General features: G+C 57.1%; 1 protein-coding gene across 4 annotated transcripts in view; it reads left to right on the forward strand.

Moving 5' to 3' along the window:
• Positions 1–16086, forward strand: part of CACNA2D2 (calcium voltage-gated channel auxiliary subunit alpha2delta 2) — a 138390-nt gene that overhangs the window by 95935 nt on the left and 26369 nt on the right. For all 4 annotated transcript variants that reach the window (XM_060161761.1, XM_060161758.1, XM_060161759.1 and 1 more), the window contains exon 4: positions 10093–10152. In XM_060161761.1, the coding sequence (XP_060017744.1) occupies positions 10093–10152 (60 nt within the window). The remainder of the gene's footprint in view (positions 1–10092; positions 10153–16086) is intronic.

A 16086-nucleotide genomic window follows, 5' to 3' on the forward strand; every position in this document is an offset into this window, starting at 1 on the left:
GGAAATCCAGGGCCTCCAAGACGGCAGGTCCCTAAGGGCACCTCCTGATCCACCCCCCCACCCCACTGGCCATGGTAGAAGCCTGTGCCCAGCTCTGCGGCCACACCAATCCAAGAATCAAGTCCCTGCCCTCTAGAGACCGCATCTGGGAGGGAGTCAGATGCAACAGTGATGGAGACACCACAGGGGATTCTGGAAACCCAGCCTGGCAAGGGCACCAGGCGTCCTGGAAGAGGTAGATGGGCACTGACTCCTAACGGATGAGGTAGAGCTGCCAGGGGAGGGGGCAAGAAGGGCAGTCCAGGTTCAGGGCACAGCACAAATAAGTATAGGGAACCTCAGCATGGCAGGTGGGCAGAGTTCAAGGTCAGCATGGTGGGGGTGACGAGTTTGGTGGGACCAGGCCACACAGGGCCCTGTAAAGGATGGCAACAGGAAAGGGAAGAGTGGTCAGGGCATCTAGGAAGCACTGGTTGGGGACACAGGGGTCTGTGTGGGAGGCCTGAAGGTGTGAGGGCCTGGGGCAGATGAGCTCATGCCAAGCAGCTTGGGTGGGAGTGTGAAGTTGGGTTGGAGCAGGGGAGGGGGGTGTTCTGGAGAGGTCTGGTCTGGAAGGGAGAAAGGAGGCACAGGAATAGGGGGCTTTGGAGGGGAGCAGCTTCTAAGGGGTGACCTTAGGGAAGGGACAGCCCAGCTTGGATGGGGTTGGTTGAGTAGGACACTGAAATGGGACCTTGGTCTCTTCCTGGGGCAGGGCAGGGCTGGGCTGAAGGCCAGGCCAGGGTGCTGGGGGGCGGTGGACAAAGGTGGTGCTGAGGAGCGTGACAGTCAGTTGGCATGAGCTTCAGAGGGGAAGAGGTCAAGCCAAGGTCAGAAGGCCCAAGAGAAAAGCTGAGGTTAAGGGGAGCAGTCAGTAGGCCCCTGGGGTGAAGCTGAGGGGAGGGAAGGGGCAACCCACTCCCTGGGACTGTATCTGCAGTTTCGCGGGTGAGTCTACATCCTGTCTTCTGTCCATACCTTATTCACATCTCCACAGCCCTGGGAGGGCCGGGTGGGCTTCTGGTGCCTGTTATGGACTTGAGAAGCTGAGGTCCAGAGAGAAGAGGTTAATGCTTCCCAAAGTACATGCTGGGCCAGTCACCAAGCCCTAGGAGCTCGGGCCTCCCAAGTGGCAGGGGCATTGTCACACACAGGCACACACACACCCATGCCCACACATGTGTGTCTCTAGAACGTGGCCTGATGAGGGGAAAGGACGTGTTCCGTGGTACACTTAGACAAATGACGTGTTGCCTGCTCCTCTATCTCAAGAGTGGCCAACAGCCCTGGGCCTGATACCTTCACGTGATGCTCTCTGTGTGTTTTTTAAAAGGGTGAAAAGGAAAGAAACTTTGGTGAATTACACCAAAGAGGGAGGAAGACTGAAAAAACTGGCAAATTTATGAGAAATTTCACCTGGGTCACCAGGGACTGGTTCACTGTGGAGATGTGCAGGTTTCATGCTGGGAACTGAGGAGGTGCCCGCTGGATTGGCGGCTTCTGACCCTGAGGGACGGTGCTGAGCAGGGCAGTGCCTTGGAAGGAGTCCCAGCAGCCTTGGAGTCCACATGGCCCAGCCCTTGGCTCGGGCTCCTCAAGGCCAAGGTGCCTCCCTATGGCAGGGCTCCGGGGCCACAGCCCAAACACGGACCTGATGCGGCACGTGGACTTACTGGCTTATCTGTCATCAAGGAACCTCTCAAAGGTGCCCACTGGGGGACCTAGGAGCAGCAGCAGTGACCTGGCAGGGCAGGGCCCCAAGAGCCGGGCCTGTCCTACTGCCCTCAGCATGAGGCCGTGCATGGCCACATGCATCCCCTCCTGAAGCAGCCTGATGCCAGAGTTGAAATCTCCTGAGAGAGGACTTCATCTGTGGCTCCTGAGAACTGCTCTGTAAATTCAGGCTGGCCCCTGCGAATGTCCTGCCCAGCCTCCAGAGCCCCTTGCCTCACCCCTTGCCCTGTAGACACGTTTTTGTATTGACCACGGTTCCTGTTGAAAGCTAAAGTGTCCATTGAAGCCAGTGGAATTTCTGTCATCACCTGAGTGTGGCTTCACCTCCTTTCCTTCCTGGGAAGGAGCATCTCAGAGCACATGGCTTTCCTTTTCCTGATGTGAAAATGTCCACTTTGGGGTTACATACCAGTAATAGGACAGAGTGGATTTTTTAAAAGTCCTCCCATGGCAAAATATAAGCTAGCAGCTGCCCTTGGTTGAGCAGAATGATCCTGTCTGGTCTGAAATTCAAGCCTCTGGACACCAGGTTCCCCAGCTGCATCTCCATCTTCATCACAAGCCACCCCTCACTTCTTCATATTTTTCCTGGGAAATTAAAACACAGGCTTCCCCTTGCAGGCAGGGACAGAGGGGGCACAGGAATCGATAACCAAGGCCAGGGTGCCCACAGGGAGCGAGCAAGCCCAGGCCCGGGGCTGGAGAGATGGGTGCCCCTTCCAGAGGGGAACAACTCGAATGAGTTTTTCCCTGTTACATGTATTCTGACTTTTTTTTTTTAAGAAAAAATTCCATTTTAATTTTTTTATCAACTCGTGGAGAACACGTGTGGCTGGTGAGGGAAAAGGTCAGGGCGCCTGTCGCTGCTAACAACAGCGTGGGCCTCACGTGATGGCTCCCCCCTCCACCAGGCGCCCTTTGCAGCTAGGAGTGTTTGTTGTTTTCCCTGCAGTTTCGGTTGCTAGAATTTTGGTCCGGGTTTTGGGTGTTTGTTTGTTTGTTTTTCATCTGTTCCGGTGGTTGTTTCATCTTTAAGCTGGAAGCACGGTTAATACAGAAAGCGTAGGTCAGATGTGTTGTGGGACAGGAGCCAGGTGTGTCCTGTGTGGATGGATGCAGGAAGCGGGTGAAAGAAGGGACTTTGGAGAGAAGGGGTGGAGAAGGTGGGAGGGCTCACCAGAAGGCTGAGTGCTGGTGCTGCCCAGGAGGTGCCAGTGTCGGCAGCACATTTGACCGGAAGGCAAAGCCACCAACCTCTTCATCACCTGCCATACAAAAGTCATGGGTCCTGTCAGCCTGCTCTGCCCACACTGGTGCACTTCTCTTCACCCCTCAGAACCCAGCAAAATGGGGATCAGGACAGGACCGCCTTCAGAAGGTTGTGGTGAGTGAGGTTGTGCCCATAAAGCTCTGAGCGGTCAGAGGCATCAGGATACCCATCGCTCACATAGCAGGCACTGTCTGCCCACATGTGCACCTTCCCCAGGCACAAGTTGTGCAAGAACAGGGCCAAGTTAGGATTCTCCTGGTCCCTGACCATGGGTGAACCTGCTTGAAGAAGGCAGTAGACAGACAGACAAACACCCATTCAGGCTGAGGTGGCAGGAAGAATGGACCCACAGGACCAGGACTCCTCACTTGCCTGTGCATCTTGCCCTATTGTCAGCCCTAGGGCTCCAGTGCCTTCCTTGCTGAACTGCATCTTGCTTCATTATTATGCAGATATTTTGATTATGCAGATATGTTTTTTAGACAGTTTGAAATATGTATATTATTTACTCATTAGACCATAACTGCTCTGAAAATTGGAAATCTGCATTAAGTATCTATCAGTACACAATACAGAGTTAATACAGGGCCCACAGGTGGGGAGGGAAGCAGGGTAGCAGTGGTGGCAGTGCTGTGCTGGGCAGGGGCTTCTGGGCACCCTGGTGCTTACCCCTTCCCAGGGACTGGGTCCAGTGACACCAAGGATGGGGGGGATTGGCTCAGAACAGCATCTGAGAGTCCAGTTACTGATCCCTTCTCCTGGGGAAAGGGCAAAGGAACCACTCTGGGAAGCAGGTAAGGAACACCTGAGCCCAACCAGCCACGCCCCACCTGGCCAGACCTGATCCGTCCCTGGAACATTCGGCATCCAACACTGCTGGTAGGCCTACTGATGCCCCCTCCACCACTTCCTCACCAGGAGCCTGGGGCAGTGGCACTAATGCTCAGTCCCCTTACAGAACGGGGAACAAAAGAATCCACCTCTCGGGCTTCCCTGGTGGCGCAGTGGTTGAGAGTCCGCCTGCCGATGCAGGGGACACGGGTTCATGCCCCGGTCCGGGAGGATCCCACATGCCGCAGAGCGGCTGGGCACGTGAGCCATGGCCGCTGAGCCTGCACGTCCGGAGCCTGTGCTCCGCAAAGGGAGAGGCCACAGCAGTGAGAGGCCCGCGTACCGCAAAAAAAAAAAAAAAAAAAGCCACCTCTTAGGTGTCTTGCTAGGGGTGGGGTGGGGAGGGTGAGGAAGAGGTACAGTCTTCCACCTGCCGTTGGATTAACTGCACCAGTCAGCTCAGGGTAATTACAGGGGCAGTGTCTGGTATCATCCTGTCATCATTACCTTCTTTGCAACCCTCTGGCGGTGTTCTTGGGGCACCTACTTGGTGCTAGGACTTTACTCTGGGCTTGCTGCCCCCAACCTCTACCTCAGAGCCCCCATCACAGCTTCTGCCAGGCTCAGCCCCCATTGGCACATATCTCAATATCCTGTGCCTCATGGGTTCAGGGCCTTTTATCCTAAGCCTCTCATAACCTCTTGGAAGAGAAAGTAGCTATAACCAATTAAGACCAAAAAACTCATTCAATCTTTCCCTCTGGGCTGCACAAAACAAATCCTGTTTGATGGGTAGTTACTCCCCAGACCCTTTCAGGCTAGGCCAGCACTGGGTGGTGGGGGGGGCTCCAGGTGAGGGGGATGAAGGGAGGAGGCCAAGGAGAAGTGGGGTCACCAACCTGGGGGGAGGAGTGGGACCTCAAAGAGGATGGAGTGGAGAAGCCTGAGGGCTCCAACCCACCAGGCCCAAGCCCCGCTCCTCCAGAGGGGGGCCTTATCCTCCAGGTGTTGGCCTCTGAGAGGCAGCCACCGTGGCCTCAGGTCCCTTATCTTAGGTCATGGTCTATCTCAGCTCCAGAGCAATTGAGAGACTTTGAACTTAGTGAAATTCAAAGGTGTCTGTAGAGGGGGTTGCTCCCCCAGGGGAGCTTTGTCCACAGCCCAGTCCTCCTCTTTCTTGCCCTTTCCCGTAAGAACAGTTTCCGGAGCTGAGGGAAATTGATTGTTAAGTGAAACTCTCTGATAATTGCCTCTGAAATGCCCGCTGTTATCGTAATTGACTTAGCCGTGAGCAGCCCTGCTCAGCAGTCCCACCACAGTTCCCTCCAACGCCTTGGCCCTGATGGAGACACCGCAGGCCAGGCAAGCCACCATCAGCAACTTCGTAGCATCACCTTCATAGGCAGCCCTCACCCTCCAGGATGTGATGAAGAAAAAGTCTCAGAGAGGTTAAACCACACACCTAGGGTCACACAGCTGACCAGGCAGGTCCAGACTCAAGCCTTTACCCAGGATCAGAGACATTCTGACTTTGATTTATCAGATGTTCATTGTGTACCTACTACGTGCCAGGGGCCAGGTTACTGTAAACTTGATAGCTGCCAGATACAGTGCCCACCAAGCTCAGCTCAAGGGGAAAAGCAGAGGGTTCTCTAAGTTCCATGATGGGGAGAGATGGGAGCCTGCCATGGGTCAGGAAGTGGTTAGGAGGAGAATGGGGTCTAAGCTAACGCCTCAAGGGTGAGGGAATGAAACAGGCTGGAGGAGTCTGGGCAGGAGTGCACAAGGAGGGAGCGGAATGTGCAGGGGCCTGGTAGCAGGAGAGCCAGAGACTGCAGTTGGCTCTGAGAGCAGAGCCCAGAGCCCGAGCAGGGAGCTGGTCCCAGGGAACAAGTATTCAGGGTCAGGGATGGGAACAGAGCACATCTCCCCCAGGCAGGCAGGAGCCCTGAGATGAAGTGAGCCATGTTCCCACTGCTGCCCCTGCCCTGCTAGGAGTCTTTGTAGGTTCTCCCTTTACTTCTGGATCTCAGTGTCCTTCCCCATCCTGTCTCCCCCAGGCCATCAGGAGGACTTGGGGGAGGTGGGAGGGAAGCGCAAGGAGGATGAACCTCGGGGCAGGGCAGAGGCAGAGGCAGGGCTGTGAGCAGTCTCCCAGCCAGCCCCGAGCAGGCCTGACTGTTGTGGGCTCTGTGAAGACAGGAGCACAAGTCTGAGTGCCTGGCAGAGGGGAGGGGAGCCCATGGACAGGACAAGGGCAATAGGAGGCTTCCAGGAGAGGTGACAGTCTGATAGCACTGACTGAGATGATGGGGAGCACATCCCAAGCAGAAAGAGTGGATGCCAGGAAGGCCCAGAGGTGGGCAAAAGGCTTGTGTGCTTAGAGCCAGCAAGTGAAACACCAGGGCACTGGGCTTTATGGACAGCTACTGGCAGTTGGAGCAAGGGGGCTGCCAAGAACCTAACTACCCTCTGCGTGGGTAAGGTTACTACTTCTAATTTATAGGCAGGAAATTGAGAGCTGGAGGGGGAAGCTGGGGTCTGAACCCAAGGCTCCAGGGTCCAAGCTCTGATCCCCACCTGGGGCCCCTCGTGCGTGCCATGTGTATTCCCGTCCTCTTCCCTCTCACCCTCAGGCCTGAGGGACCGCGTGCAGCCACAGACTGCCCCATCCACCACCCCCCCGTTCAGCTGCCTCAGCCCTTCCTCCCGCACGACCAGGCCTGTGGATTTAGCAGTTTCCACACGTCCGGTGCCTGGGGACGGACTGATTGATCTGTAACACCGAAAAAATAATAATGGCTTGATCATTACTGAGGATTAAAAGTAATCCTTTCGCTGTGGCTATTGCAACTCCGTTATTCACGAGTCAGCGGGCTGACCCGGGCCTTTGAGCCCATGGGACTCCATGAGTTCAAGGAGGCTGGAGGCTGGGGCCCTCCCTCCCTGGTCTCCCTCTCTGGTCTCCCTCACCTTGGCCACTAGGCTAGCGAGCCTGAGGGGCCATCAGCCCCCATGTTCCTGAGGCCTGTGAATCCCAGGGTCAGACCTAAGTCCTGAAGGGTGAAGGAGCTGGCATCCGCTGGCCAGCGGGGGAGGTAGGGGCTGGAGAGGACAGCTCCTCAAGGCCATGGCCCAGTTTGGAGACTTCAACTAGTGTCTGTTTGGTGTTTGCAACCCTATCAACCGTGTGGCTTTTCTGTGGCAAGGGACCTGATCCGGTTGTTCCCACATGTGTCCCAGCCTCATCGTCCATGAAGTGGCAATGGCTCCAGGCCCACTCTGAGAAGGGTCTGGATCCCTGGGAAGGTGTTGGGCCACTGGGCAAGGAAAAGGGGTATCCAGTGACTGCCTGAGACTCACCCCTCAAGATGCAGCCCCAGGGGATGTTCCCTGGGCTCCCACACTCCATTCCAGGCCTGGTGCCGAGCTCGCATGGTCAGTGCTCCATTAACAGGAGTGACAAGTGTTGTTAACCGTGTGTGTCACACAGTAATGTCCTCTGCGGAAGGGCACTGCCAGCTTGTGAATCAGGACCCATCAGGGGGTCGGGCTCGGGTGGGGGTGTTTGTGGTTTAGGCTGAGAGGAGGACCCAGGATGGAAAGGGAGGGGCAGGAGTTGGGCACAGGGGGGCTCCTGGGGCCTTAGGAAAGCCCCAGGATCCACATTTTGAAGGCTGCAGCTGCTGTGTGGAGAAGGATGACGAAGAGCAAGAGAGGACGCAGGAGCCTGGGCTGGGGATGATCAGTAAGGTGGTGTGAAGAACACTAAGGTGGGATGTAGGGGCAGTGGTCACAGGGTGGAGGGGCTCATTCTAAGAGGGGGTGTTGTAAGCTCTGGTGGGCCTAAGGGTTACCCCAGAAAGGTATCCAGGAGCTCAGGAGGGGCCAGGATTGGAGGCAAGACCTGAGAGCCATCTAGGAGAAGAGAGGCCTATGGTTCCTGAAGCTGGATTATTGGGGTAGGGCCCACCCAAGCAGTCACTGCAGTAACAGGTGGGCAGAGGACAAAACCTGCAAAAAAGACAGGTGGGGGTGGCAGGAGGGTCTCAGCAATGTGAAGTGAGGGAGTTTGACTTTCCCACCCTGCCCCCAGGTCCCCCAGCCTCATAGCCTTCCCAGCATTCAGTGCTTTTGCCCTGAGGAGGAGGGGGAGCCAGGCCCAGCGGGAGTAGGGATAGCTCTGCACAGCCCTTCTAACAGCCAGAGGTGGCATCCTACCCAGCGAGTGGAGGCTGCGGCTCTACAGGGAGTCCCACCAGGCCACACCACACTGTTCCACGCTAGAAGGGAGGAAAAGCTGGTCTCCCATTTCCCCCGATGGGCAGCTGCCAGGCTTTATTTTAGAATTTCCCCTCTTGGGCCCACAAGCCATCAGGCCTGGACTGATGGATGGGAGTGTTTGTCTTGAATACCAAGGGGGCAGGGCCCTCTGAGTGGGGGCTGGAGGCCAGAAGGCAGGACCCTACTGCTCCACTCATGGGGTCAAATAGGGCGGGGAGTTGGGGACCAGAGCCCCTTCCACACCAAGAGCTACTCTTTTCCTCCCCAGGCATGGTGGGCCCTGTGGAGCATACCTTCGGACCTTGGTCATGGGCTGGGCAAGGCAAATTTGGTGGTGAGGGCCCCAGCCCAACCCAGAGCCCCTCTGTGACCTTAGGCAGGCTGCTCACCACCTGTGTGCCGGGTACCCTCATCTGAGGAGGACACGTCAAGCACGTTGTGAATGGTGACAGGTACACGTGATGTGTCCCTGGCCTGGGGGAGGGCTTGGATGCAGTAGATGATCAGTTCAGGGTGACAGTCATCATTATGATGAACAGGACTTCACTGCACTCAGCTCTGCAGGAGACCCTAGAGGGCCAGGCTCAGTCCTGTCCTCAGGAGCCTCAAAACTTCCTCAAGGGGGACTTCCGTGGTGGCGCAGTGGTTAAGAATCTGCCTGCCAATGCAGGGGACAAGGGTTTGAGCCCTGGTTCGGGAAGATCCCACATTCTGCAGAGCAGCTAAGCCCGTGCACCACAACTACTGAGCCTGTGCTCTAGAGCCCACAAGCCACAACTACTGAGCCTGCGTGCCACAACTACTGAAGCCTGCGTGCCTAGAGCCCGTGCTCCGCAACAAGAGAAGCCACCGCCATGAGGAGCCCATGCACCGCAACAAAGAGTAGCCCCCGCTCGCTGCAACTAGAGAAAGCCCGCACGCAGCAATGAAGACCCAACGCAGCCCAAAATAAATATTAATTAATTTTAAAAAAAGACTTCCTAAAGGGACAGGATCTACGGAGGCACAAAGTAAGAATCTCTGGGTCAGGATTCAGGCCCAAAGGGTAGCGAGTTTCCAGCACCTCCTCCAGGAGGCCTTCCCTGACCTCCCAAGTTCCCACAATGCTGAGCTTCCCAAAGCACCTCAGCTAGTCCTGCCCTAGTTATTCTGCCTGGTTATGTCTGTTTTCTCCTCTGAACTGTGGGAGGGCAGGGCTGGCTCTGCCATATCTCCACACATCAGCACAGTCTGGCACTAGGTGTATTGGGTAACAAGGTGTGGGATGGACAGACGCAGCTGTGCTCACAGGCACAGGGGCCTCAGTGGAGGAGGCCACAGGAACCAGCACCAAAGGATGGACCAGGCTTGTGCGGACAGAAGGCTTAGAGAGCCCTGCTGGGAGGGGGCTCAGGAAGCCAGGACAGGGACAGTGGGGACAGGCCTGGGTGGGCAGAGGTGGGCTGTGGGCACCTCCTTCTGGGCCCTGAGCAAGCCGGGGGCAAAGGTGCATCAGCGAGGCACTCTGTCACTTGTGGCATTTCCTCTTTGGCTGGGGAAGGCCTTCCTCTTGACGCTGGGGTGACACTGGTTTGTAGCTAGTAGAGAGTGTCAGTGGGCTTGGCTCCAGGGTCTGGGTCTTAATATGCCTCAGGGGTCCCCCTGCCTTCCTGTGGGCAGGAAATGTGGCTGAGCTGAAGTCCAGGGAGTCCCATGGAGATGCCACTCAGGTCTGTGCAGGCTTCACCTTTCCTGTAGGAGCCCGATGTGGGTGGGGGAAGGGCCCACAGAGCAAGCTGGAGAATGTCTGGGATCAAGGAATCTCTGAGAGTCTGGCACGATGTCCAGGGAGTCCCTGAGCCAGTCTGGCCCCAGGGACTGCTGGGGATGGAGAAGGCTTTGGGCTGGGCACAGACCTTCCTCAGTCTCTGACCTCCCTGTGCTCTGTCCCTCAGAGATTGGCTGACGCTGCAGAGAACTTCCAGAAAGCCCACCGCTGGCAGGACAACATCAAGGTAAGAACTGCAGTGCCCTCCCCAGCCCCTAGGACCTGCCCACCCGCAGCAAGGGTGGATGTGCATGCAGGGGAAGAGGGAGAGGGAGGCTGCCCAGACCCACTGGAAGGGCACCAAGGGCTCTGTGGGGTGGAGCCGGGAACTTTTGCCCAATGTTCAGCAAACATTTGAGGCTCCCCTTGGTGCTGGGACACAGGGTGCAGATATGAACCTCTCATTCCACTCCCAGCTCCCAGAGGAGCTATGGAGTCCCCCATGAGCACATAGGCTGCTCTGAAATGATGCTCCCCAAAGTTGGCATCCCCTTGGTAGTTAAGGAGGTGCACAGACTCCTTGGACAGCCCCTGGGGCAGAGAGGCCTCTTGACTCCAGGACTTCCCAGACTTTAATACACTGACCTGAAAGAGATGCTGGGGGAAAGGGACGCTATCCCCTTCCCAGACTTCCCCGAGCAGCAGCCTGTCTTCCAGAAGGCTGCCAGGCTGGGATCGGGGACCAGGCTGTCACAGCCACTAAATCCTCTCCTTCCGCCAGCAAAGCTCAGAAGGGGCTCAGGCGCGGAGCAAGTGGCGGCGTGAGAAGCTGGGAGCAGGACTCTTTTTGAGGACAGAAGGGCCCAGAATGTGGGGGAGGGAAGGAAAGCCTCATTGATCCCCAGCCTCACACCCAGGTGGCTCACATATTCAGGTAGCGTGTGTTTGATTTGGGCAAGACTGGACACACCTGCACCTTTCCTGTCAAAGGATAACAGTAAACCAGAAGAGAGACTGAGGCAGCGTTCCTCCCAGACTCAGGAAACCCCCGATGCCAAGGATGACGGAACCCTCGGGGACCAGACCAGTTGGCAGGGCTCGCTGTGTCCTCCACAGCCACTCAGGCATGTGGGCCACGCCTCCCAGTGGTCTCTGTGCTAAATGCAGGGAGAGGCACCAAGAGCTGCCCCCTGGCACCCAGGGGCCAATAAGGGGGACGGGGGAGGCCTTGACTCACTCCAGCTCTGAGCCTGGCACCTCTAGGAGGCAGGAGGGATTATTATCCCTACTTAACTGATGAGAACCCTGAGGCACAGAGTGGTTAGACCTACCTGAGGTCACCTGTTGGGGGCAGAGTCTCACAGCTGTGCCATCAGGTGCCAGGGGGTGCATGCCTATGATGCAGGCCCCCTAAACCTGTTCCTTCTCCCCAGTCCCCATCCCCCCAGGCCACCCTGAGCGCACACCATAGCACTCTTCCTTTGCTGCCTGGTGGGTGCTGGGTGCTGCCCTCAGGGAGCTCACATGGAGTTGTGGGTAACAGATGATTGTTTACAGTGAACACATTAATGAACTAACGACTTCCTGGACCGATCCTCCCTCCCTGGGAGCTGGGGGCTGGGCTTTTTCTCGCTCCCCATTCCAGCACTACAAACCCATCCCTGGGCCACCGTGCCTCCTCAGCCTCTTGATCAGAAATACACACAGCAGCCTCCATTTGCACTCCCTGGCCACTTGGATGTGCCCCCACCTGCAAATAACCTCACCCTGGCAACTCCCTGCAATGCCCAGCCTGAGCCTGCGCTCAAGGCCCCAGGATCTGGCTGTCCCTGCCTCTCTCGTCAACCTGCCTCCTCCCTCCCCTCCTGTGCTCCAGCCACACCGAACACCTCACTCCAGGCCCATTCTTGATCTCTCCACCCAGAATGCCCTCCGTTCCTCTTTTTTTTTTTTTTTTTTTTTTACGGTACGCGGGCCTCTCACGGACGCGCAGGCTCAGTGGCCATGGCTCACAGGCCCAGCCGCTCCGCGGCATGTGGGATCTTCCCGGACCGGGACACGAACCCGTGTCCCCTGCACCAGCAGGCGGACTCTCAACCACTGCGCCACCAGGGAAGCCCCCGTTCCTCTTTTTGAAGCCCAGCTTGTCTTACCTCTTCCCAGTGAGGCTGCTCCTGCTCCCCAGCCCATCAGCCCCTCCACCTTCTGGGAATCCAGAACCCTTGGCTCCCGCTCTGTCCCTTCTTTTGTTTCTGATGTATCTGCTTCCTCCCCTCCCCACCCAGGACAGACACGCAGAGCAGGCACAGGAGAGGGAATGAAGGAATCAGGAAATAAGGGAATGAAAGCCCTCAGCCTGGCTTTCTCTCCCTCCCAGTGTAGGCCCCAAACAGGAAGACGAAGAGGCTGCCTCGGCCCCAAACCTGTTTTTTCTCCCTGACTCTGCAGAAAACCCAAGATTTCCAAGGACCATCCTACTGGACCCCTGACCCCTGATTTTCAGCTACTCCAAGACAGAAACGGCTTATCGCAGGCCGAGTGGGCACCACGGGGGCCTACCGGGAAGGAAGGCCCAGGTCTCAGGGTGTCCAGGAGATGCTGACACGGTGCTACTTGAGGACCCACTCCCTGCACACTGGGTCACAGTCCCTGCGGGACCCAGCAAGGGCTCACCCCTCTCTGGGCTTCAGTTTCCCCATTTGGCAAACGACCAGCTGGTGTCGGGGGCTATCTGTCAGCTCAGGTGTGATGTGTGAAAGGGTCGGTCCACACATCAGGCCATGTAGGTGCAAGTTGGTGATGGTACGGGTGCATCTCTGGCCACACCAGCCCATAGGCTCTGGGTGCTTCTGTCCTAAGGCAGGAGAGGACTCTGCTGGCCCCATCCCCTGGCTTGACCTGAGATGCCCCCAGCTATGGGTGTGACCACAGGGCCAGCTGGGCCCAGCCTTGTTTGCCTGATGCTTGTTGCCCACCCCCACCAGTCCATTAGTCTGCCTGTTTGTCTGTCCTACAGGTATCTTGGGCAGAGTGGAGCTGTAGGCGCCCCCTCCTTTCCAGCTGCAAGGTCAGGGCCCTTCTCTTCCCCAGGAGTGCTGAGCTGCCCAGCAGCCGGGCTAAAAGGCATCAGTGCTAATGATGCCCATTAGCTGACTTGCCAGCCAGCCCTGCCTGGGCTGCCAGGGAGAGCTGCCAGGGTGCAGACTGTCCATGCCAGGGGGGATATGGGGACTTCAGGCTGCAGAAAGGATGGTGTTTTGTCCCTTGAAGGCATACCACCCACCCTTGAAACTATGTCCTTGCCAACAACGTTCAGGAGGTGACAGATAAGGAGTCATGTTCCTTCCCAGCATTCAGGAGCACACCCAGTGACAAGCTCAGGCCCTTTACACAAGCCAGGCCTTCTTAGGAATACCCTTACTTCCTTCAGAAGGGCAACACCTCCCACTGCAGTTAACTCCCTAGAGCTCCTCTTTCTGGCCACAACTCTAGGATTAGCCCCCACTGCCCACAGCACCCGCCTTTGGTGCCCCCATCACAGATGGTTCCCAGTGCATGCTCCCCCAGGCCAATGGCCCAGTGGGCTCATCTGTCTGCCCCATCTGGCTTCTCTTGGCCAGAAGCAGTTGAGCCTGACTCAGTGCTGCCTATCACCTGTCCATGTGCCCAGCCAGGTGCCCTGTGGACAGAGTGACCAGGGCCTCAGTCTTCTTATCTCTGAGGTGGGGAGGATGGCAGTCAGCAGTTCTGGGCACAGAGGAAACCCTTGACCCATGGGGCCAGACTGGAATCCACTACATGATCAGTAGGGTGTGGCCCTGCCTGTGTCAATAGCACACAGTAGGTTTGCGTGCAGACCTCTGAGAAACGGGCAATGGTGTACACACATACACACAAACATACACACACACACACACAATCACACCATTGACACCAGCCCAGGGACTTGGGGGATCCTGGAGTCTGCAAGGTCAAGAGAGACAAGAGAGTGAGGGAAAAATATCTGGATGTGAAGCCATGCTCCTCTCCCTACTCCCAGGTCATGACCCCACACTCCTTGCCATGGCAAGGGTAGCGAACCTGTAGCCACAGCCCTGGCTGCAGCCCTTGGACACCACGGCCCTTGTTAGCAGGCAGCACCTCCCATGGCCGCTGTAGACAGGCAGCAGGTGCTTTGGTGCCCATAACACTTAGGGTGGATGAAGATGGCCCGCCTGCCGGACACTGTGCCTGGTGCCAGCACCTCATTGTGCCAGCATTATCTGCTATCTAGACGGCCACCAAGGAGGAACTGGGCCAGGGCATGGGTCGGGGAGGCAGGAGAGGCCATTGGTTCCAGGGCCTCAGTGCCAGCCCTAGGGCCTGCAGGAGACAAAGCCCTGCCCTGGGAGTCTAATGGGAGACATAGCTCTGCCTGGGAACCTAAAGAGAAGGCTGCGAAGGCTGGGCCAGGCCAAGGAGCCGGCTGGACAGGACAGGTGGCTCCCCGGCCCGAGGTCTGCCCCAGCCACAGGGCCTGCTGCCTGCCTCTCTGCCAAGCCGGCGACAGACGGCTCTCTCAGAAAACAGTCCTGTTGGCTGAGCTGAGCTGGCAGTGAGCCAGGGCAGGAAGGCCAAGCATCCTCAGCCGGGTAGCTGCCTGGGTCCTGCACAGGGGCCTGGTGAGCAAGCGGCAGTCAGGTCTGACCAAGCCACAGCAGCCGCCTTCCATGGCACCAAACGTAGTTGCCAATTGCTATTCCCCATGCTCACCCCACTCTCACTTCCTCACCCTGCTGCCCACCTGCCAGCATCCCTCATGCTCTCTCTTGGGCTCAGCTCCAGCTAAGGAGAGTGTGTGTGTCATCTATACAAGGGCCGTGTGGGCCCCCTAGCCCCACTCCTCATGTGTCATATATGCACAGAAATCCACTTTGCGGGGAGGCATGTGTGTGAGTTCAGAGGGGGTGATTCCCCCCACTCCCTGCCCAGTTTGTGCAAAATGGCCCCTAAAATACCACGTAATGGAGGGGGTGTCAGAGGTGTGTACCCTGGACGTTAAGGACACACGTTTCACCCCAACCAGAGGGTTTCTTCCACATTCAGACCCCTCCCGGGCCTGTGAAGTTACAAGCTTAAGGGGGCCACTCATGGGTTGGGTTGGGTTGTCCCAAACCTCTGGAGAGGCCTCACTCCCTGTCCTAGCATCATCATTCTGATTTTACAAGTGGAAAGTCAAAACCCTGAGGTAAAGCCTTACTGAGGCTGAAGGGTTTAGCAAGCACCCTTGCCTCATCGGTGAGATAGAGGTGACCTCCAGGAGTCCTCAGGGGCCACAGGGACTTGTGAGGCTTCAGCCTCAGTCTTCACTCACTGCTCAGGATCCCAGAGCTCACATGTTCAGGTCAGGATTTGAGGCCAGGACCCTTTGCCAAGTCCCCTGCACATAATCGCTAGGTGGTACCACCTCTTTGTTGTGTCCCAGAGACAGGGCACTAGTGGTGGACACTGGGGCACCTGCAGCCCAAAGCAGACACAGAGGCCTTTCCAGGGACCCTCCTACCAGACCCTAATGGTCCCATCCTGCCCCGTCCCCAGCTCCACATCATATCAAACATAGTGACCACAGCTGGGTTTACAATGTATTTTCACACATGTGACCGTGCCTGCCACCATCCATAGCTAATGCCACTCTCTACCAAGGAAGGGACATGGGCCCTCTCAAGATGGGAGAGGTAGGGAGGAGTCCTGCCCACGTGTATCCGAGTCCCTGGGGCACCAAGACTGCATACAGATTCCTGAGCCTCACCTGCAGTCTGAAGGGGGGGGCTAGAATCCTTCTGTGTGATACATTCCCCCTGTGTCGCTGATGCCACCAACATCTCATCCTCCACTGAGTCCATGAAACAGCAGGACAAAGGGAGCCATTGGAGTAGCTGGACGGGTGGCCCAAGTGAATGCCAGGTGTCCCAGGGACAGCCCAGGTCAGGCAGGACCCAGGCATGGTCTGTGAGGAGAGCCCAGAGGAGGGTCACTGTGAAGGTCACTCTGGAGGCCTAGAGCCACCGACCCCTACCCATCACCCATGCCCTTTCCCGCCCTTGCAGAAGATGTGCCTAAAAAGTTGGTGAGTGAAGCCCTATGTTCTAATCTGCAGTCCTCCCACTGTGCCTGCCTATTTTCATTACAGAGGGAAAGAGCA

Source organism: Lagenorhynchus albirostris, chromosome 10 (assembly GCF_949774975.1).
Source record: "Lagenorhynchus albirostris chromosome 10, mLagAlb1.1, whole genome shotgun sequence".
Taxonomy (NCBI): Eukaryota; Metazoa; Chordata; class Mammalia; order Artiodactyla; family Delphinidae; genus Lagenorhynchus; species Lagenorhynchus albirostris.